Below are 23641 nucleotides of genomic sequence, written 5' to 3' on the forward strand. Positions count from 1 at the left end.
TCTAAGATAAAAATTTACAATAAATAATATAATGTGACTCTATTTTCATGAAAAATGATCATCAGTATATTATGAGTAAGAATCAATATAGTTTTATGTATCGATATAATGTAATTTTAATCTAATCTTAATCTTGATATATTACTTAATTAATATTTTAAATTTCAAATTTTATATATTATATGATTTCAAAACATTACATTTGATTTATTTACTTTAGACATTTTTTCTCATTGAATGAAGTATAGTTCTTAAAACATATTTTTTTACTAAGCTTGGCAAACTCATTGGTGGTTTTCTTTAATCAGCGCTGCTAAACGGAAGTTATTTTTTGGTAAAAATATTATTAGTTTTAGGAAGACATATGAAAGTGTCTATAAAAATATATAATGATGTATCATCTAATAAAAAAAGAATTAAAAAAAAATATATCAGAAAATTTATTTTAAATAAATCATATCATTGAAAATGATAATATTCAATAATATTACAACAAAATTTTATAGTATAATATTCAGAATTTACATATTTACATATTGCATTTATATGCATATAAAATGAAGATATAATATATTTATTACAATTATTATAATTATAATGAATTGTTTTAATTGTGCAAAAATAAACAATATTCGAATTCTATAATAATAATTACATAAAAGATTTGATTTGTTTCATATATATATATATGTATATAGATGTTCTTTAAAATTCCCGCAAATTGTAATATACAATATTTATACATATAATTTTGGACATAAACTAATAACTACACACATATATATATATACAAATAAAAAATAATAATATAAATAATAAGTAAATTAGTAAATAAATAAAAAAATATAGAATAATTTAGTTTCATATTAGATAAGTTTTTCAGTATTTTAATTTAAAACACGTATTTTGAATTTAATTTCAAATAACAATCTATTTAAATGTATTAATTTATTGAAAATGTTTAAAAAAATAAAAAATATTCATAATTTTCAAAGAATTAATTTCAAATATATACTCATAAAAAAATATAGTCAAAAGGTTAAGTTTCACAATATTAAAAGTATTAATTTTTTATTTGAATATATCAATTAATTGCAGGTTTCCAAATGTTATCCAAAAAGAATATTTTCAGGAATTCAACCAACTGGAAATTTACATTTAGGAAATTATCTTGGTGCTATACAAAAATGGATACAATTCCAAGATAATGGAGAAAATGTTATTTGGAGCATTGTGGATATGCATGCTATTACTTTATCACATGTAAGAATTTATTAAATATATATTTTATGTTTAATATATATCAATAATGATATGAACAATGTTACATTTTATTAATTTTTGTTTTATAAGAATAATAATATATGTATATAAATTTAAAAATCTTTCAAAAATAAAAAAGAAAAAAAATATGAATTGAAAGTGAATATAATTCAATAGGATCCAAAAGAATTAAATGATAATATATTTAAAATGACAGCAACATTGTTAGCATGTGGTATTGATCCAAAGAAAAGTATATTATTCCAACAATCTACTGTACCCATGCATACACAATTGAGTTGGATTTTGGGATGTCTTTCAACTCAAGCACGATTAGCACGTTTACCTCAATATAGAGAAAAAAGTCAGACATTAAAAGTCATTCCTTTGAGTTTATATATTTATCCTGTTTTACAAGCTGCTGATATACTATTATATAAGTAAGTATTTTATGCATAAAAATAATCAAATTAAAGTGTTTTAATAATGTTTAATATCTTAGAATATTTTATTGTTTCAATTATTCATAAGAATATCATATTAATTTTTTTATATTATTTAATTAAAACTAATTTCACAAAAAAACCATTTATATTCAATTATAGGGCGACACATGTTCCAGTTGGACAAGATCAAGTTCAACATATTCAATTAGCACAAGAATTAGCTATTAAATTTAACAAAAAATTTGGAGATACTTTTCCTGTACCTCATTCTTTAGTTAATGGTAAAAATTTTATTTCTACAAAAAATACATAATGATAAACATGAATTACTTTTTTTCTAATAGAATATATACACACATATATATATATATATATATATATACACATATATATATATATATATATATATATTGCAGAAAATGCAAGTCAACGTATAAAATCTCTTCGCGATCCTTTAAAGAAAATGTCAAAGTCTGAGAAAGATTCAAAAAGTAGATTAGATTTATTAGATGAACCTGATGTATTATTGGAGAAGATAAAAAAAGCTGTTACTGATTGTACCTCAAAAGTAACTTACGAACCAGAAACAAGACCTGGTGTTTCAAATTTAGTTATTATCCATTCAATGCTTAGTGGAAAGTCTGAGGATCAAATATGTTCTGAAGTAGAAGAATTAGATACTGGAAAGTATGTATATTAAAAAATTAAATTTTTTTCTTCTTTGTTGTAAAATTATATTATTTTAATTTAATCGTTTATGTGCTATAGATATAAATTGATGGTGGCAGATTTTATTATAGAAAAATTAACTCCAATTCGTAAAGAATATTCAAAATTAATTAAGGATCCAATGTATTTAGAAGAAATTTTGAAGAATGGCACGGAAAAAGCGATCGAAATAGCTAATGATTGTTGGTATGATGTTCGAAATAAAATTGGTTTTGAAAATGATATTCTCTGTATTAATGAGTCAGTACAAAATATAGTAAACAAAGTATAATATAAAATGCATATTTATTGTATGAAATAATTTTATTGTTAATTTTTTTGGGTTAATTGATATAATACTATGTCATATCGATAACTAATTTACCTCGTAAATGACCTTGAGCTACTCTTTCATATGCTAGTGGTAAATCTTGAAATGAATATACTTTTTTAACTACAGGAATAAGCTGGAAAAAGTAAAAAGTCATATATGTACATATATATGTATATATATTATTAATTAAAATTAAAATTAATATAATATATGGAAATGAATATTACCTTTTCAGTTTCAACCAATTCTTTAAGTGTTTTAATTCCTGCTGTTGAAGGTGTAAAAAAACCCCATTTCACCGTACTTCTATTTTCAACAATAGACATGTTATATTTCAACAATTCACCTATATTTTTTACTGTGCCTGCTATCAATCCATGTTGATCCGTATTTTTTAATATTGGAGAATTTAAAGTTATATAAGTAGAATGAGGATAACCCTTTAATCTTATCATATCTGGTCCTTGATTAGCGCAATCCAAAATTATGGTATAACTAAATTAGAAATAAATTAGAAATTTATATCATTTTACATAGAATGAATCAATGAAAATTTAAAGAACAAAATACATACGGTCCTTCACTAATTATTTTTGAATCAGCGCCATCTAATTTGTAATCAATCACAATATCAGCTCCTAATTTTTGTACTAAATTGACAGCATCGCTACTACATGTAGTAACAACCTGAATCAATTTAATTTATGTTTTAATATGTATAGAAATAATAAATTTATCGATATGATAAGTGATTTACATGCATATCCCAAGACTTTAAAAGTTGTATTGCCATAGTTCCTACTCCTCCTGCACCACCTAATACTAAAACTTTGTTATTTTTCTTTAGAGGCATTATACTTTTACAATATAATGCACCAGTAATCCACAATGCAGACCATGCTGTAAGACCAGTATATAATATACTGGCTGCTTCAATATGCGATAAATTTCTAGGTCTCAAAGTAACCTATAGATAAATAACTTTTTGATTTTGTTTTTTTTTTTTTACTCATTTAGCCAATTAACATTACTTACATGCGAACTATTAACAACTACATAATTAGCATGACAACCTTGTTGTTCCACAGGAACTACACCCCATATTTCATCACCTAATTTTAATTTATTTCCAATTCCATGTCCTTTTGAAACTATTACACCAGAAAAATCTCTACCTAAAGTTAATGGCAATTCTAATTCGTCATATTGTCTACTAGTAAGATTTTTTGCTTTTCTCAATAAATTTAAAATTACTGCACCATATCCTCCTAATAGAAAATATTCAATTATAAATATTAAATATTTATCATATAAACTTTAATAAATAAATAATTAATATAAAATATTGCATACGTGTCATATATATATCTAAAGGATTTACACTAGAAGCTTCAACTTTCACAAGAATATCTGTTGGTCTATTAATTACTGGAATTCTGACATTTGAGAGTTTTAGTTCTTCCAAACCACCATATGAATGAATTTGCCAAGCTTGCATTTTATCTTCAACATTTTCTTTACATTTTGCTGATAAATTACTAAGAAAACGTATATTTGATTTAAAATTCAATGTTATTTTTTTTAACATCGTTTCAAATTGATTTCAATTAAACACCGAAAAAATATAGGTTATGTTCGGAAGATGCTATTAATTTATATTTATAATATCAAAAATACTTTTTTTTAAAATTTGACAACATAAATTTACACAAATTTTTATAAAGATGGATAATTTAATAAATTTAATTTCAACAGATTTTCATGATACATCCAAGATGACTATATATTGATAGTTGAATGTCATTGTCGTATATTTCTTTTTTTTTTAATATTTCGTTTATATATATATATATATATATATAAAATTATATATATATAATTATATAATATATATAAAATTATATAAATATAATGTATGATTAATATGATTAAATATTTTTATTTTCTATTTTTCTTATCTATTAAATTGAAATGTACCGCGTTCAAAAATCTTAATACAAATTTTTTCCGACAAAAAAACTGTTTTAAATATTATATTATCATAGATTAAATAAATTTTAAATTATATTATAAATTTTAAATTATAAATTTTTTTCCCAATTTATGCTTAATTTTTATTTTTTTTATCGCAATTCATATATTTAAAAGTATGTTATGAACATATAATATCATTAAAATATATACGCGTTATGTATTAAAAACAATAAATCTATAAGTTCAATTTTGAAAATAAATTTATTAATGCATTTTATGACAAAAGATACTATATAATATTATCTTCATTATTTGTATTATCCTTACCTATCGAATATCTAATATAAATGGTAAGAAATAAATTTAATTACATAAATTTAATCTTCTCAATAGATATTTTGTATAATATTATATTTGAAACTTTTACAGTATTTATAGTATTTATAATACTGTAAAATATAAGTCCTTTGTCAATATTGATGATATTTGAATTATATAGGATAATTTTGAAACTTTCGTATATGTACGTGCATCATCGAATCACGTACGGATGTTACATCGAGATGTTACTTGTAAGGATAAAATCTATATCTAAAGTGTAATTAAATTAATTGAATTAATTGGAAAAAAAGAAAAAATAAAAGAAACCGTTAATACTCGAGCCCGATATACACACGATAAAGAACGATAAAAAATAAGATGGTGAGTAACGTGCATAGATCATCGGAGATGTAGTTTCGTTAATCTTTATTAGTAATGAATCATTTGATACGAGAGAGTAAAACGAGGGTGGTTCTTTCGTTTTACGAGTAAATTTGACAACGCGCATGCCTGTTATCGATCGCTAATCACTATGGTTACGCCTCGGAATAGAGGCACGACAGCGACTACGACGGCGACGACGACGGCGACGACGACGACGACGACGACGGCGACAACGACGGTGACAGCGATCACCCTGCATTTGTTTCACGGTGAGTTTAACGAGAAAGATCCAACAGTTGATTAACTATAATCGATTCGATGTAAAAGCGAATGCAAAAGTGATGTAAGTGAACATTTCGTACCGGGAGGAATAAGTGTAGTTTTAATTAAGAGAGTGAGAGAAAGAAAGCATTGAAGGTGTAAATCCGAATTTTTTCTTTTTTTTTTCCTAAAAATATTCCGATCTCTACGTGACATTTCTGTTTACTTGCCGATAGAATAAAGTGGGGGAAGAAAAAAAAAACATCGGATCGACAAACAGAATCGGAGGAAAAAGGAATGATTAAACTGAGAGAGAGAGAGAGAGAAAGAGAAAAAGAGAGAGGGAGGAAGGAGGATAGAAGGGAGGGAGGAAGGGCGAGATATATATATATATATATATATACATGTACATATATATACATACATACATACATACATACATATATATACATAAAAGAGAAAGAATTTGTGGGTAAAGGGTGAGGAAGAGATGACAAGAGAGGGAAAAAAAGAGAAAAAAAAAATCGGGAGAATGAAGGAACAGGTGAGGGGGTGGAGAAGGAGGAGTAGTAGGAGTAGGAGTAGAAGTAGGAGTAGGAGGAGGTGGAAGGAAAGGGGCGGCGTAGGGGTTGATAGAGGGAGGAGGAAAGGGAATGGGAAAACGCATACAGGGCTGTTCAGAGTAACATGGAGCGCATCGCGGGCGCAGCGAGAGAGGATATTGACATTTTCGGTCGAGGGGCGCGCATTCGTAGAAGAAGGGGTAGTGGGTAACGGGGCAGTCGCCTCTTTTACCCGATCCTGCAGTATCCATGGCTACGTCGTCCGCGAGGATTTCGCGCGAAATACCGGGAATTTCGGGCGCATAATCATCCATTTTAAATAATTTTAACGGTGAAATTGTCAAGTGTTTTGGATCCTGGTGTGCCAGGAGGGGCTCGTTTCGCTTGGTGTGCTCGCTTTATCGCTTGACAGGTGATCGCCTCGCCAATCATTTGATTTCGGGAAAGGGTGGGTACCGTGATCTCACACCCCGGTTGTAACCGCGGTAGCCCATCCCTTCTTTCGTTCCACCCTAACCCCTTCCCACCTATTCGTTTATCTTTCTATCTCTTACTACTCTCCACCTCTCTTCTCCACCTCTCCGCCTCTCTCTCTCTCTCTCTCTCTCTCTCTCTCTCTCTCGCTCTCTCGCCCCTTCCCCCTGTATTTTCTTTTCGCCTTCTCTTCTCTTCTCTTCTCTTTTCTTTTCCCTTCCATTTCTGTCATTTTTGCCCCCTCCTCCCCCCCTCCTCCCGTCTTTTCTTTCAACGAGCAACATAGAACGTTCAACCGTATCCATCTTCCACGAGATTACCGCCAACGGTGAGTTTATTTCGCGTTTAATTCGAGATCAAATCGAAACACGCGAACGTGTAACAAATGAAAGTAGAAAGAAAAGGAGAGGAGGAAGGGGTAGAGAGGAGAGATCGAGAAGATACGTGTACTTTACGTGCAAGTGAGTTCGAGAGAGAGAGAGAGAGAGAGAGAGAGAGAGGAGGGTGAGAGAGGAGGGAGAGAAAGAGAGGGGGAGAGTGGGGGTGAGAGAGTGAGAGAGAGAGAGAGAGAGAAAAAGAGAGGGCGGAGAGGGAGTGAAAATCGCAAAGAAGGTAGAAAAAACGGAAAGCATATACGATAAAGTACTACGTATCCATTGTTGAGAAAGTAAGAAATAGAATAAAGTTTGATGAGAGAGAGAGAGAGAGAGAGGAGGGGTTCGAGTAGAAAGGAATATAATATCCTGCTGGTTAAAGAATCGAGAGACAAGGGGCGTTGATTGAGCACCGGACAGCGAATGGGTGCATCCTACCTGGTGCAGTGTTTACTTGGACTGTGAGATACCTTGGACTAGGCGGTGTCCTTTGTTGTTCGGTAACATGACAAATTACAGTGACATGTGCTATTCAATTGCATAATAATTCCTGTCGAAACGATCGAGCTGGTTCCCTTTCAACGATTAATAATTCTTCTTTAATTCGAAAACTGTTTTCGATGTTTTAACAAGTGCACGAAATTCTCGTTACATACGTTTGTAATCTACGCCTGTCTTGTTCGAATATACTTTCCTTTTTTCTTCTCTCTCTTTGTTAAATTAATCGACAATTAATAATTAAATGCACAAGTAGAAGGATCGATATATCTTCGAATAATGATCGAGAATACGCATACCGATGATATTGTTCGACTTTTTCATTCATTCTACTCCGTGGATATTTTACGTGTCTTTGTGTATCGACGTCTCAAAAGTGTCGATGTCGATTGGAATACAAGTCGAGGCGAGTGAACGATAACACTTAAGAAATAATTATCCTTGAATATGAGGTATATGAAAGTGTTGTAATGCGTGTTATGTAGGTGAAAAGTCGGTATCGGTTCACTAACCTTCCCGGCGACGCCACCCCTATTATTATCCATGACACGTTCACGCAACATTTTGTTCCGCTTCATTGACCTTGCTAATATCCGTGCACCATCGTGCGACATCGTATAATTATTTCTTTCACGATTGTCGAAATAATAAGACGACAGGGAGGGCAGATCGTGGCGTACAATAATTTTGGATCGAAACTTTTATTGGAGAACATATCATTCTCGTCGTCGGTTTATTATTCTGACAAACAAACCGTGTTTTCATAATCGACATATAATACATCGACGTGAAAAATAATAACTTAGAGAAGGATCGACCTGTTTTATTGGCAATTATGTAATTGAATTACAGCGCATTTCACGATTCTATTTATATTAAATTGTCGAGAAATTTTTTCCTTTTTTTCCAAGAATCGTTCTCCCTCGAAATAATTTACACGATAAAATGTGATTATACTTGAGAGTGATCGATGCCTTGGAAATTTTCTTTTTTAAATAGTTTGATCGAGTGTTGGACGCCGCTTAAAAGATCGTAATATTCCTGGGAAAAAATTCGAGGCAGGTTGAGGCAATTTCTAAATATTATATAATTCTTATATTTTTCAGCGATCATGTCAGGGACAAGCTGATGAACTTTCGAACACCTGCAATGATGTGACAATAAAGATATCTTCTCCTACGTCCTTTCTCATATCGCGGGGTATTGTCCCTGTTATACAGTGCTTCCCAGAATAGAACGAGAGAATGAAATAAAAAATAATAATCATCGGTTTAATAGTAATCGGTGGTTAAAAAAAAAAAAAAACAAAAAATAAAAAAAATAAGAAAATACAAAAAAAGGAAAAAAACGGTGCCAAACGTCGATAGACAAGCCAATCAAAAAAAGCATCTCTTGATATTTCGATAAACATCGACTAAATTAAAAGGCAAAGCAAAACAAAACAAAAAAAAAAGAAGTAAAAGAAGAAAAAAGAAGAAGAGGAAAAGGAAGGAAGTTGACCGTTGATTGAAAGAAAGAAAAAAAGAAAAACGCACAGAACAGAACGATTAACGATTAAACGTTGTTACGAAGAAGCGAGAGCGGAAAGCACAAAAACAAAAGAGAGAGAGAGAGAGAAATAGGGACAGTCGTTGAAAAAAGAAGAAGAAGGTGAATCGGTTGAATCGAAAGGTGGCGCGAAGGAAGAAAAGAAGAAGGATCACACAAGGTGGTATAAGAGAATAACGTGAATAGAATGGGCAATAAGTTGTCTTGCAGTTGTGCTCCTCTTATCAGAAAGGCTTATCGTTACGAGGATTCACCATGGCAGGCTGGAGCGAGGGGCGGAATGGGCGGCAGCGGAGCACGAAGGGGTGACACTGGCCACTTGCTCAGGTGCGGAAGCTTAAGAGAAAGGAAGAGGTGCGCATACCATACCATTCAACCATTCAACCACTCCATTCGACTCCATTATCAGTCTTTACTTTTTTGGGAAGGCTATTTACTTCTCTCTCGTGTAACACATATTAACCCCCACCTCCTCCACGGAACACGTGCATACACACACACACACACACACACACAGACACGTATGTTACACATCGATGCACCACGATTTTTATCTTCTCAGGTAGAACATGTTCGCTCCAACCGTTTTCTTTCTCACTCGTAAATAATAATAATAATTAAAAAGATCGAATTTCACTTTCACTCTCACTTCAACAATGCGTATGGATACTTTTTTTCCACGTTCAATGTCTCGAAAAAAGTATCTGCAAAGGTGAAGATGTTTGGCTACATGTTTGTTTGATATTTAACGCGTTCCAAGTATGATTAATAACGTTGGTTAAATACGCATTTAATTAAATTGTTCTACCTGAGCACTTTCTTTCACTTCTCCCTTCTTTACTCTCTTCCTCCCCTTTTCTTTTAAATTCTCTATTTTATTTGTCTTTCTACTGTTTTTCTCTGTCTCTCTCCTAACACGCATATATATATATAAGTATGTAAACTCGAATTTTACATTCATCTACGCGTTTGGTCGAATCACTTTCTCTTCCTTTCTCTCTATTCTCGATTTATTTTTCTTTTCGATTACGTATCCTATTTTTTATCTATCCTCGTTCTTCTATTCATTTATTTGCCATTGTCGCTCATTATTGTTTCAGCTTGAATTCCACCTTACTTGAAATAGTTATTTCTACTTTGCACGTGTGTCGCAACATACGATTTCTGCCAATGAATCTTGAACGGATGTGTATTATATACGAATCAATGAATCAATTAACTTGTCTTCGATCAATTTTTCCCGATCGATCGTACGTTGTGATACGTCTGCCATGCAATTTTATTGCGCTTAAAATTAGTAAGAAAATAATAAAAAAAAGCTTGGAAAGAAAGAAAGACACCGATATAATTGTCTCTTATTAAATTATTATATATATTTGTTGCTGTAAATTCAATATTCTCTATCCATATTCGTGTCTTTCTTACGCATGATTCCGACTAATTAATAATATTTCTCTAGTTGTTAATTATTTTTGCATGTACATTGCAATTTGTAAATTCGGCATAGTTTTCTATTCTCTCGTTTATCTCCCCGAAGAAAAGAACCGTGATAGAAGAGCAAAACGTGACAGAATTAACGCGTTTAATTCGTACATTTTGAGGTTAGCTCCAACCAGGCATGTGTTTTTAAAAATCGTTCGAATTTCGATATTCTTTAATTTTCAGAAGTTAAGATGATTAAAAGTAAACGGAAAGCGAAGATACGAGGGAAAGAACGATCATTTTTTCGTATGCAAGGTATCACAGTGAATAAAATTTCAAAAAATTTCACCCGTGTGCTTATTTTGAAAACGAATTATTCACACGAACATTTAAGAAATACGACGCACAATTATTCGATGAAGATAAAAATAAGAGATTTTACTTTGTATTAAATATTTAACAATTTTCATTCGTATTTCTTTCATTGATGGAAAACGGAAATATAAATTTGTGATGTGACGTTAAACAATATAAATGTATTGTTATGAAATAAAATTGATCAATAGAATGAAACGAATCCGCACATTTGCGTGTCACAATTTTTCATTCAGAATTACCTGTTGAACACGCGAGGGGGAAATTAGTTGAACGATACCTGATATCTTGTATACGTGAATCATTGGGTCGATTTTCTTTTTCTTTTATAATTTAAAGATTAGCTCGATGTTTTTGTAAAAATATTATGACAAAGACTTTAAGAAAGAAAGAAAGAAAGAGAAACGGAAAATAAGAAGGAAAAGAAGAAGAGAGGAAAGGAGAAGAAGAATAAAAGACAAAAAAACACGAAACTACTTACAACGATATTGTTGTCGGAAAACGATAGAACGTTTATATAATATCCCTTTTTTTCGTTTCGATTCGATCTTATGTCCGTATTTTCCTTTCGAGTAATCGACCTCTTCGATATCATTTTTCGAAATGCGATTAATCTTGTTATTACAACGTACAATTCAGCAATCAAAATTTCTAGACTGTGGGCCGAAGTGTTCCATGTAAGCGCAAGCGGGGCTGGGACCGTGAAATGGCAGCAGGTTTCCGAGGATTTAGTTCCTGTAAATATCACGTGCATTCAAGATTCGCCAGAATGTATTTTCCATATTACCGCGTACAACAGTCAGGTGGACAAAATTTTGGACGTACGATTGGTACAACCAGGTAAAATGATGGTATTCTTTTCTTTTTCTCTCGTATACACATTGGAAAGGCGAGATAAATATTTTCGAAATTGCTTCCAGGTACACGGATTGGACAAGCGTCAGAGTGTTTCGTTTATTGGAAAGACACGATGACCAACGATACATGGGGATTGAATTTTACCTCTCCGATAGACGCTAAACAATTCAGAGAATGTTGCGTAAGTTTATAACGCAATCGATTGATTTCTCGTATCATTCGCACGGGATAATAATTTTCTCTTTGCACAATTATTCTCGTGATCGCGAGAGCAGCCGAGATAAGATCGAAACAAACCGCGAGATATAATTACGACCGTCGTTTCACAATTTTTTCACAATGGAAATAAAAAAAGGGGAGGAGAGAAGAGATGGATTTGGGGATAGGGGATTTCTGAAAAAAAAAAAAATCGGTTTCACGTATACATCGTCGAGTCATTTACAGTCATTAGTTAATTTTTCGTACAGTCACCGTCGTTCAAGATTTCAAGGAAAGCGTCCTCTTCTTACTCGTTGAAGCTCGAACCGCCTAACAAACAAAAGATCAAGACACGGAGAAAGCCTTTATCGACACCGGCATCACCGAGCAGATCCAGGGAGCCCCAATGCACTTGCATGACACCGGAACAACTCGCCAGATTTCGAAGCCAAGAAGCCAGATACCGAGGTTTTTGCAGTACGATATTCGTCGATATTTCACATTCCACGATATTACGTATCGCGTAAAAAATCGATACTCGTGTTTAATAATTAATAATTTTCTCGAACAGCCACCTCCACGCTTCCACGGACGATGGCGCGATCGACCGAGGTGGAGATGACGCCGGGCCGTGATAAAATAACAGCGGCAACGTCCAGTGCCTCCCTCTACGATAACGTTAACAACGCGAACGTGACGCCGGGGAAAACGGCGAAAGCAGGGGAATCGAAGCAAAAGGAGAAACAGAACGAGACATGTCAGACAACGCCAAAGACGGCGAACGTAGGCATCGAAACTGTCACTGTTGGCTCGCAAGTAAGTAGTTTAATTCCAGGATCGATCGCTAGTTTCGCTCGATTTCGTTTTTCGATCGGTATTTTTCATTCTGTTCGACTCGACGCGATAATAACGAAGATACCGACCGAGCAAATAGAAATAAGAGGAATGAAATATTGCAGATCGATAGCCCGGAAGAGAAAGGCGCTGCGATATCACCGAAAAAAGGTCAAAAGCAAAGTCAAGACTCGTCTACTCAACAAAATGGTAGCGAGATGCTCAAATCAGAAGGTACACAAGCAGGTGGCACGTTACAAAATAAGTCGTTGCGAAAAGAGCAATTACATCATACGAAGTCTGCCGATTACACAGACTTGGAGATGCAAAATGGCAATATTTTCAACATAGTGAACAATAATCACAGTGGGAAGAAATCGAAAAGCAAGAGTACGGACGATATGAGAATCGAGAATGCGCAGAACGGTGGGATTAGCTTAGATTCGAACACGTTGAAACGTATGCTGAAACCTATGCCGAGTATCGATAGCCCGGTTACGTCCCCAGAGATGACGAGAAAGAGGCATAGCCATCATAATTATCATTATCATCCGAGCAATAATAATCAGAAGTACATCATGCAAGAGACTGAAAACGAAAATTGCGCCCATCTGTATCGACCAACGTATAATAACAAGTTCCAGACGACTAGAAGCGTGCATGACATGGGACGTCAATACGCCGGTACATACATTGCGTTTTTTTTCGATTCTTCTTCTTCTTCTTCTCTTCTTTTTCTTCTTCTTCTTCTTCTTCTTCTTCTTCTCTTCTTCTTCTTCTTTTCTCGAATCGCTTTATTCGATCGTGTTCCATTCTTTTCTCTCGAATATTTTCACAATGTAATGAGAAACGTGAAATTCTTTTTTATACATACACGTATCATATACGTATGTGCATATATACTATAATGTAAAGATTACAATTTCGACAAGTTTTCAATTTTTTTTGCCCTACGCAAAAAAATTGTCTTCCAAAGAGCATTCTGTAATTAATTTATTCGACGTTTGATTCAATTATTATTGATATAAGAAAAAAAAGAATTTATGTATATTCGCGTTTATACCCCTCGCCTTATAACGAATCGAATAACATCGCGTCGTAATTCAAGTTTTTACTACTTTCAACTCTTCTTCACCTTCGATTCTCGGAATTGAGGATTCATTGATAAATTGTTATTAAATTTTGTCGATATTTTGCAATAATCTATTCGTTTTATCTCGAGAAATTAAAATTTAAGCGTGATTATTTGTTTAACTCGAGCATCAAAATACAATTGTACATAATAAGGAGGAAAGAAACTTCCTTCGTACGTAAGGAATCTCTGTTCTCGAAAAACAACAATATCATTTTTTCAAAAGAAATTTACAAATATGTTCTCTTAGGAAAAAAAGAACTAAAAGAACGATCGTTATCATTCATTTTCACGTACATTGCGTCGTGCATACGAATCGTAAACCCGCATACCTTTATCTATAAATTTTAATTCGAATAATCGAAACCAATGAAAAAATTTACTTTCTCTTTCTCTCTTCTCTCCGCCCGACACCACCACGACCGTGCGCGAGCAACAATTCCAACGATTCCCTCGCATCAGCTTCGCGTTGTTCTGAGCGTAAAAAAAAAAAAAAAATATTCTATAAATAAATAAAGGGGTGCGTTAACAGGGATGCATGGCGCATGTCAATTTATATACTCGTCGAACGGAACGTGAACGAAAGTAACGATTCTTTACGACAGCTGAATACAATATTCATCCACACGAATCCCTGCATGAAGCACCTGTTTGTCGTAGGCGGGAGAGCCAGGACCTATTTAGATTCGGAACGTAATCGATGCACAGGTGATATGTCGCCGCCATCGGATAATGTTATCTTCGATAATCAGTGTTACGCGACTACTCCGAGTTCCTCCAATGGAAACTCGGATATGGAGCAACCGACGCACTGCAATTCCCGTCGTTGCAACGGTAGCCAAGTTTATCAACAGCAGAACATGCAATCGGTGTCGACCCCCGGAAGCCCGACCAGCAGGCTACTACTCGAGTACGAGATGCATCTTAGGAACACACTTGCCAAGGGTATGGACGCGGAGAGTTACAGTTTACGGACTTTCGAAGCGTTGCTCACGCAAAGCATGGAGGATTTAGGTGAGTTTAATATATGTCAAATTTTCTTTCTTTTTTTCTTTCCTTTCTTTTTCCCTTTTCTTTTCCTATCCGCGATCAACGCAATTCGAATTTGTTGCAGAATTCGCGAAAAATATACCGTTGAACACTCAACGTACACCTCACGTTTCACGAAGGCGTAAGTTCTTATCTTATCTTATCTCCGTAACGATCGTCCCTTTTTGCACGTGTTGTGTTCTACGAATTGAATCCAAACAAACAAGCTTTCAACTTGTTGATCCCTATTGGCTGCCCGTCACGATAGAAATAGAAGGATAGACTTTCCTTCTCGATTCTTTTTCTCTGTATACGTGTACGTGAAATCTCGTTGTTCTACCACTTTCCAGGTTCAAGTTCCAATAAATCGTCCACGTTACCGCTGTCGTATCGTTACGAGAGGCAGAATAGCAAGGACAGGGACGGTTATTACAGCGATCGTAACGAAATGATCAGGGAGAAGAGGGACAGGGAGATCGATCGGGATCGTGGATATCTCAGCGATTATAATTCGAGGCAAGTCGATTCGAAATGAGATTTCTTCGCAATGAGATTATCGTTATATTTCGAATAATTCGGGCAACTGTCCAATGGCTATCGAATGACGTTAGACGTTTTTTTTTTGGTTGAAACTTGAAGATGCACCAGCTGCGTAGGGGAGTCTGCACGCGCGCAATGGTTTCGCCATTCGGACGGATGGCAATCCGGCAGTTCGACCCTCGGCTCCGGCGCCTCGAGCTCGATAAATCCAAGCTACACGGGGCACAAACGGGACTCCCCGTGGGACTCTTTGCCATCGTTGAGACACGAGGGAAGCCTCAACGACAGCGGATACAAATCGAATCGGACCGATTCTTTGGAGCAAAGGTGAACATAATTAACAATAATAATTTTTTTGGACGAAATCTCGTCAACGAATCGTAGAAAAAAAGAGGGGTTAGCATTATTATTATTATCATTATTGTTATTATTATTATTATTATTATTATTATTATTATCGTTAGCAAGTAACGTGTCTTCGAGATGTAACACTCTGCGTGTGTGTGTGTGTGTGCGTGTGCGTGTGTGCTTTTTTTTTCTCACTTTCCAGAGGCACTTTCGATAGACAGGACAGCGTGAGATCGGATTATATGTCCGATCGGGATGGCAGATACGGAATTGTTCAACAAGCTTCCCTGGAGAGCACAGACTCGAGAATTTGCTACTTGACGTCCTCAGAGGTGAGTAGTTGTTGACCTTATCAACCCGATATATCAATATCCCACTTCAGCAATTCTCTGTTGCCTTCGGTTAGCCGAACATTTTACAAGATGGAAATAATACCCCTTTGGAGTGGGCTCGCGACGGGCGGCCAGATAAGAATTTTTCCATCGTCGAATAATCGGAAAGGAAGCTCGTCGAATCCGTGTTTAATCGACGACAATCGTTCGAGAATTACGAAACCGCGGAGAAAACGCGATTGGATTAATTTTTCACCGAGGAAAAGATCCACACGCGGCGAGATTTTGGGCGAGAGCAGCAAATTTCTTTTTCTTTTTTCTCCTGAAAAATTTTCACGCGAAAAATAGTTCCCGTTTCCTACGGAATTGACCTATAGACGCGGGGATAAATAATAACGTTTTATTTATAATTTAGCCGTAAAGTAAATGTCATACAGGTATGAATATACATATATAAATATATATATACACACACATACACAACATATATATATATATATATATATGTACGTGAAGCTATATATTATCCTATATATTTATATATAGCGGAGAAAGGATCATGCATGTTAATGAATACAAAGAATCGCGCGGGCATCGGTATATAGCGAAAAAAAAAAGTCACGTATCTATCCGTTGAACGTCGATAACCTACTGACCCTGTCTACTCTACACATGTCTTGCACGAGTCACCTTTCAGCCTATTTCTATGCACATACTCGTACTTGAACGTACTTGCCGCTACGCGACTTGCTTATATCCTTCTGCTTTTTTTTCCCGTTCATTTTGTTTTTTTTTTTTTTTTTATAACGCCACACATATCGACAAAGTATTAACGAACGAAGGGGGCAGGGTGAATTTGCTATTCCTGTACGATACATAAACTACGTACACGTATACGCGTATAGATTTACACGTATTCCTTCTTTTTCCCACAGTATATATTCATCGTATATATATATATATATATATGTATGTATATATATACACACATACATATACAAAAAGTACAAACAAACGAAATTGCATAGAAATTGGAAAGAGAGAGCGATCTCGAAACAACGACGAGGCAGGCAAAACCGACTTACTTCCCTCCTCTCGTCTCTCCCCTCTCTACCTCCTCCTCCTCCCTGTCACCCATTTTCCCATTCCAACCTTCTCTCCCCACTCCACTCCGGAACGCTTCCGGCCTCTTCGCATTCCCTCGCCACTCTCCCCTTCCACTACTCTCTCTCCACCCCCTCTCCTTCCCTCTCCCTCCCAGCCACCCCCCATCCGCGTGCCCTCCCTTGGCCGGCCTCCGGCGCGAAGGAACGAGAGAAGCGAGTGCCGAGCGAGCTGCTCTGGGTATTGATTCCCCCTCGCGGCCGTGGCAGCTCCGCCGCTTCTCGCTGTTCTCCAGCGCCCCAGTCTGGAGCAACTCACTGTCCGTGGCTGCGGCCCGATTACGACAACCCTTTTCAACCCTCTTCGCGTTTGCCGCTCGCGCCAACTTATAACTCGCGTAAGGAACGAGTGTGGAGTGGAGGAGCTCGATAACGATCGAGCTCCGCGGATAATAAGATTACGTCGATCGATTGGGGAGAGAGAGAGAGAGGGAGGAACACGTCTCGTTTCCCTCCTCTGGCTTGAAGAAACGATTAGCGCGGCTCCTCTCCTCGAGGAGGATCCAGAGAGGAGGAGAAGGAGGAGGAGGAGGAGGAGGATACAAGGAGACGTCAAGATGAACGGGAAGGATAACAAAAGTGGTGACACTCGCCAAGATCGTCTGGGTTACGCGTCGTCGGCTTGTTCGGTGGTCACGATTGATTGTTGAAATTGTTGTTTTTCGTTCGACATCGTTGATAGTGAAGTATATATATATATATATATGTATGTATGTATTTATGTATATATATATATAGTTGGATATACGTGCACGTATATAGCGTGTACGTATATATGACTGCGGTTCGACTGTTTGGATATCTACAGTTACGGGAGGCCAGGGTCGGTGGAGCTGCAACGGGAGAGGAGATTTTTGGATAGATTATCGGAGATATCTCCCCCGGAAGGATTGAATTTTACTTACTTACTTGCTTGCTTACTTATTGCTCACACACGTGCTGGCTCACGTGGTGTTGGAAAACGAGCAACGAGCTATGAATCTCTTCGGTTGAGTTGTTGTTTCCATTCATCTTTCTTTCGTGTATGTACACGCGAATGATTTTAGGGTACCTGGTATACATATATATATTATATTTTCCTTCTCCTCTTTGCTCGACTTCGCTTAGCAACGATTTTCCAAAAAAAAAAAAAGAATATATATGTGTGTGTATATATAGATTTATAAATTGAAGAGAGAGAATATAGGAAGAGATACGAATATTCGTTTCGACGAATGTTTTCTTTTTCTCCAAGTACAAAGGAAGGGAGTGAAGAATTTGAGAAAATTCAGATGAATGGATGAATGTGAATGAAAAAGAGATAGAGATAGGAGGGGGAAGAGAAATGAGGGGGCAAAGGATTTGCAGAGGAGATTATTAATTTTAATAAAGACGAGAGAAGAGGGCAAAGTACGTGATTCGTTGTAAATTATATTACAATGTAAATACAACGCTAAAAGAGAACGTGATACCGAAGATGTAAAATATTTTTATACAGAGAGATCGTTTCTACGCGTATATTGCAAAAATATTCTATATATATATATACATACATATATATATATATATATATATATATTTATCTTTGAAGGAAGAAGAAAAACCTATCGATATTACCTTAAGGGAAGAGAGTATATTAACGTTTTTTGAAATAATCCGTTTCTGTTCGTCGACGTCCTCCCCTCCCCTTTAAGGATATCTCATTTATCGCTTACTCATTGAAGGGATCGATGAAAGTGTCGAACGAGAAGGAGAGGATTCTGCGACAGCTGTGAGTGACATGAGAAGAGAGTGGATAAGAAAGATAGAAGAGATCCTTTTAAAGTTGAATAATAATAATAATAATAATTAAAAAAAAAAAAAAAGAAGAGGAAAGAAATCAAATATAGTACAAGGTTACGGTTATATTATATATTCCGTGAAATCGTCGATTTTTTTAAAAATAGATTCGTGTTCTAGTTTTACGAAGCAGAAAATAATAATAATAATAATAATAATAATAATAAAAATAATAAAAGAAGGAGAAGAAGAAGAAGAAGAAGGGATCCTACAGTAGTGATCTGTAAAAGTGCAAAAAACGGTTTGCCTTAAGAAAAGTAGAGATAATTACCGAATGTACAAATATAATAATAATAATAATAATAATAACAATCGAAAGATATTTTCCGATCTATCGATCTCGGTATTACATACCTTATATAGCTCGTGTCGTGTTTCGAACGAAAACAGCGTACGCACGTTGTTGCGTTGACGTGTGAATTATCGAGAAAGAGAGAGAGAGAGAGAGAGAGAGAGAGAGAGAGAGAGAGAGAGAAGCAGAAAGGAAAAATATTAAAGAGATATATCTCATGCTTTCCCCTTGTCTATCATCCCCTCGTCGTCTTGTCTCGTCTTATCACGTCATATACGATACACGAGTCGGAATTGTTGCGAATTCGTTCGAGAGAAAAGGGGAAAAAGAAAAGATGCTTGAAAATATATATCGAAGCGGTGTCACCGAATGAGAGGAGGAGGATGCACAATGCACGACGATTGTGCCTGTTTTATTTCGTGTGCACGTTCGTGATCAAGATGTTGCATCTGTTGAGAAAACTGTTCGAGCCGTACACAGTCACGTTCACCAAGAAGATCGTGCAAATTTTCAATCGGAGGGAAGAATTCGCGTGAATCCTCGCTCGTATATGCTCGTATAAAACAAACACGACACGATTAGAGAAAGGAAGGAAAACGGCCGGCCATCCCCATCCGAATCCCAGTTACGATGATTCGTGCAACGTTGGGCAATCTCCAACTTGTCCCCTTTTGCGCAGTGAGCGATGGAAAATGGATTTGGATTCCTTCGACCTCGAATCGAATTAAATAACGAGGAAATCTTTCACGATTGAGCGAAATTAATCGTTATCCTCCTTTCTTTCACCCCCTCCTCCTCCTCCTCCTCCTCCCCCGTCCAAAAGACAATAATAATAATAACAATAGTAATAGTAATAATAATAATAACAAAGAGCATCGATCGAAAGAGAAACGAGCGGGTCGAGGAAAAATTTAATTTGGATAAAACTTTATGCAAGGGGAGAGAGAGAGAAGAAAGATTCGCAATTACATTCCATCGAGGAGATATATATACATATATATGTGTATGTAAATATATATCTCTCTCTCTCGGTCGTTCGATCACACCTCGTCGTCAACGTGCAACGAAGTACGAGGATAATGGTAGAGCCGAGATGGTCGATCAAGTGTATGAATAGTACGTTGAATTTGTTGTACCCGTGCACGAGTTTCGCGGATCTGAAGAAACTGCACAAGAAGTATTGCAAGAAGTACTTTTGCCTTTGCAAAAGGCACACGATCAGCGTGATATGCATAAATGAGACGAGAAAATTGTATTGGTTCAATTGCAAGAACGTTCGGGAGAAGGTGAATTTCGGGCTCGGGGACGGTTATTATTACAAGTTGCTTAGAATAATTAATGGAGCGTTGAACACTTGGGCCCAACGTTACATCGACGGACTGAGCATCGCACGCCGCGAGATCATGTTCAGGATAAACGGGACGGCCGAGAAAAACATGAAGCTGTTGAAGGAGGGTTGTTACTGTCATTATCATCCGCACATGACGGCGGACGCGTGCAACGCCGACTTTCTGAAAAAAGTCGTAAGTTTTTGGGCCGGAGAGGGCCTTAGGGGGATACGCGAGAAGCTACGCGGTATGACAAATTACGCTAAAAAGGTTAGAGAGGCATCCGAGTTATCCGCGTTCCTTTTTTATTCGTTTCTTTCTTTCCCCCACTCCACTCCACTCTGTTTGTCGTGTAGTCGTCCGTCACCGTCGTCGCGTTTACCTTTACCGACCGAGCAATAAATAGAAGGACTTAATAATTAAATTTTTGCACGTCTCATTTCTGTCACCGTTTTCTTTTTTCTTCCACTGTTTTCCTATCTTTCCGTTTCTTGCCTTTCTTTGATGATCTTTTTATGTATGTATGTAGGATGATTCGTTACGATGATAGGATAATGTAATGTAAGTATTGTTCCAAGTATATGGCAAGCATTCCTACGATATACGCGTAGCTCGATAATTTCCATCAACGAGAATACGAATTCCCTCTCCCCTTCACGTTTCCATATTTTTTTTTTTTTTTTCGTATTTCGACTCTGATGATTCTCCAGTATCTTTGAAAAACACATACATACACACACACACACATACACCTATTTCATCGTCCTTATTTTCACGATATTCATACGAATATTGATTAACGTTGTATAATTATTAACGTAGACGTGTAATAAATGTATTGGTTAAATGTTCACTGATGGTCAGTATTCGGATCACGAACACTGGCGAATTGTATCATACACACATACACACACACATACACGTACACGAGCACACTCGTTATACATGTTATTCTCTTTTATTGGTGAAAGAATTGCCCGATGGATGGAATGTATGGGATAGATCGGATAAGTAATATCGGTGAAATGTTGTAGATGTCAGATGACGATAAAATGTCCCTAACTACCGCGGTTAGCGACGACGATGACGGGGAGAGCGTGATAAATTCGCCCTATCGAGGGAAACAGACTGGTACAGCAGCTGCGTCGTTCAATTGTACGGGGGCGGTACGAAAAGCTGGGTAAGTGGGACGTAGCAATGGTCGACAAAAGCGATGCGAACGGAATGATCGTTCGATAGAGGAAAGAGAGAGAGGGACGATAAGGAAGAAAGGATTAAGTTTTCGAATGTTCAAATCGCAGATTTCTAAGCGTGAAGAAATGGCTGTTACGAAAGAAGCACCAGATCGAGCTAGCGAGGAAGAGGGGTTGGAAAGGTTATTGGGTTTGCCTGAAGGGGACCACGCTTCTCTTCTATCCTTGCGAATCCCAAGAAAGTAGAACCATGGAGGCGGCGCCCAAGCATTTGATCATAGTCGATGGCGCGATAATGCAACCGATCCCGGAGCATCCGAAGAGAGACTACATATTTTGCTTGAGCACCGCTTTCGGCGATGCTTATTTATTTCAGGTACGTTTGTCGCGGAAGGAGAGGACGAATTAATTGAGATCTGATTTCTTTTTTAGATTCGAAATTTTTAGATTTGAAAAATCGATTTTCGGATTTCGAAACGTTCGAAATTTTCAAAAAAATTGAAAAGATTTTCTTCTTTTTTTATCGAAATTCTCAAAGGTTTTAAAATCCAGAACGTCTTTTTTTCTGAGATTTTTTTTGAGATCTGAGGAAATTTTCAAAATTTTTAAAATTCATTTTTTTTTGAGATCTCGAAATTATCGAAATTTTCAAAATTTTCGAGATATCCTTTTTTGAAATTTCGGAACTCTCAAAATTGTTTAAATTTAAAATCCGGGATGTCTTTTTTTTCAAAAGTCTTTTTTTGAAAACTCGAAATTCTCGAAAAACTTTCTCAAAACTAAGATCTCTTTTTCGAGATCTTACTTTCAAAATTTTTAAAACTTGGAATACCTTTTCATCGCCCAATTTTCCTTTTTTGTAAAATTTCTGAAATTTCTTAATTTTCCCTCGTTGCAAAAAATAAAACTTTTAGTTTCGAAACATTTCGAAAAATTTTCCAAAACGTTCCACCTTCGATTCATCGCGATCAAAGAAATAATAAAATAAATACATTTATCACATTGAATTAAAACCTTTGTATAAATTATTTATCAGCGATAATAGTTATTTCATTATCAGTTACAAATTCAGTGACGGAATTTTTTTCACTTTTACATTAGGCTCCGTGTCAAGTGGAACTCGAGAACTGGGTGAACAGTATACATTCGGCTTGTGCAGCCGCGTTTGCGCGTCATCGTGGTAAAACTGGAACCCTTCATTTATTGCAGGAAGAAATATTTCGCTTAGAGAAAGCGATAGAATCGGTAAGCGGGTCGAGCGTATACACACGTGTATATCTCTGCTTTAATTTATGCGCATTATTCTCATCCGTCAAAGAACGAGAGAGAAGAAAGAGAGAGAGAAAGAGAGAGAGAAAATCACTCAATATCTCTCTCGCGTTTCTTTTTTACAGGACCACAAATTAAAACACATGGCTGATCTTCAGCAATCCGTCGTGTCTGACGTAGAGACGAAACAGCAGATCAACAATCAGATTGTTCAGTGGGAAGAAAATTTGGAGAGACTTCATTGTGAACAATTCAGACTCAGATGTTACATGGCCAGTTTACAAAGTGGCGAATTACCAAATCCAAAGGTAACGCATTTAAGATTTGTTAAAAGAAATTTTAATATATCCATTTTTGCGAGA

General features: G+C 35.7%; 3 protein-coding genes across 29 annotated transcripts in view; 2 read left to right on the top strand and 1 right to left on the bottom strand.

Moving 5' to 3' along the window:
* Positions 1-235: 235 nt before the first annotated feature.
* Positions 236-2972, top strand: LOC107997514 (tryptophan--tRNA ligase, mitochondrial). Of its 2 annotated transcripts, none has more exons than XM_017056161.3 (6): positions 236-334; positions 1099-1263; positions 1441-1703; positions 1869-1990; positions 2126-2396; positions 2478-2972. In XM_017056161.3, exons 2-6 carry the CDS (start codon positions 1240-1242, stop codon positions 2707-2709), a joined length of 912 nt encoding a protein of 303 aa, XP_016911650.1. In that variant the 5' UTR covers positions 236-334; positions 1099-1239; the 3' UTR covers positions 2710-2972. The 2 variants fall into 2 exon arrangements, with proteins under 2 accessions (XP_016911650.1, XP_016911649.1); XM_017056160.3 differs by having other exon boundaries at positions 322-1038.
* Positions 2723-4601, bottom strand: LOC107997513 (reticulon-4-interacting protein 1, mitochondrial-like). The gene is made up of 6 exons (XM_017056158.3): positions 4105-4601; positions 3787-4019; positions 3509-3718; positions 3326-3438; positions 2979-3246; positions 2723-2884 (listed from the first exon to the last, which is right to left on the bottom strand). The coding sequence occupies exons 1-6, from the start codon at positions 4337-4339 to the stop codon at positions 2777-2779; spliced, it is 1167 nt and encodes a 388-aa protein (XP_016911647.1). The 5' UTR covers positions 4340-4601; the 3' UTR covers positions 2723-2776.
* Positions 4602-5520: 919 nt separating this feature from the next.
* The window catches only part of LOC107997512 (protein still life, isoform SIF type 1), a 34893-nt gene continuing 16772 nt past the window's right edge, over positions 5521-23641 (top strand). For 6 of the 26 annotated variants that reach the window (XM_017056145.3, XM_017056152.3, XM_017056153.3 and 3 more), the window contains exons 1-16: positions 5521-5699; positions 8707-9502; positions 11601-11785; positions 11866-11984; positions 12271-12478; positions 12573-12817; positions 12961-13519; positions 14628-14981; positions 15082-15138; positions 15347-15512; positions 15636-15863; positions 16087-16216; positions 21852-21997; positions 22119-22386; positions 23112-23255; positions 23405-23587. In XM_017056145.3, the coding sequence (XP_016911634.1) occupies positions 9336-9502; positions 11601-11785; positions 11866-11984; positions 12271-12478; positions 12573-12817; positions 12961-13519; positions 14628-14981; positions 15082-15138; positions 15347-15512; positions 15636-15863; positions 16087-16216; positions 21852-21997; positions 22119-22386; positions 23112-23255; positions 23405-23587 (3159 nt within the window). In that variant the 5' untranslated portion in view covers positions 5521-5699; positions 8707-9335. Of the gene's footprint in view, positions 5848-6346; positions 7057-7248; positions 7603-8706; positions 9503-11600; positions 11786-11865; positions 11985-12270; positions 12479-12572; positions 12818-12960; positions 13520-14627; positions 14982-15081; positions 15139-15346; positions 15513-15635; positions 15864-16086; positions 16217-16240; positions 21088-21851; positions 21998-22118; positions 22387-23111; positions 23256-23404; positions 23588-23641 lie in introns of those variants that run through there. The other 20 variants (XM_017056149.3, XM_017056147.3, XM_017056151.3 and 17 more) reach the window with 20 other exon arrangements.

Source organism: Apis cerana, linkage group LG9, assembly GCF_029169275.1.
Source record: "Apis cerana isolate GH-2021 linkage group LG9, AcerK_1.0, whole genome shotgun sequence".
NCBI lineage: Eukaryota > Metazoa > Arthropoda > Insecta > Hymenoptera > Apidae > Apis > Apis cerana.

Coding starts and splice junctions, on each gene's coding strand:
- LOC107997513 (XM_017056158.3), bottom strand. CDS start 4,339: ATGTTAAAAAAAATAACATTGAATTTTAAATCAAATATACGTTTTCTT. Junction 4,020..4,104: donor TTTAGATATATATATGACAC/GTATGCAATATT, acceptor ATTTTCTATTAG/GAGGATATGGTGCAGTAATT. Junction 2,885..2,978: donor AATTGGTTGAAACTGAAAAG/GTAATATTCATT, acceptor TACTTTTTCCAG/CTTATTCCTGTAGTTAAAAA.
- LOC107997514 (XM_017056160.3), top strand. CDS start 958: ATGTTTAAAAAAATAAAAAATATTCATAATTTTCAAAGAATTAATTTC. Junction 1,039..1,098: donor TAAAAAAATATAGTCAAAAG/GTTAAGTTTCAC, acceptor AATTAATTGCAG/GTTTCCAAATGTTATCCAAA. Junction 2,397..2,477: donor GAAGAATTAGATACTGGAAA/GTATGTATATTA, acceptor TATGTGCTATAG/ATATAAATTGATGGTGGCAG.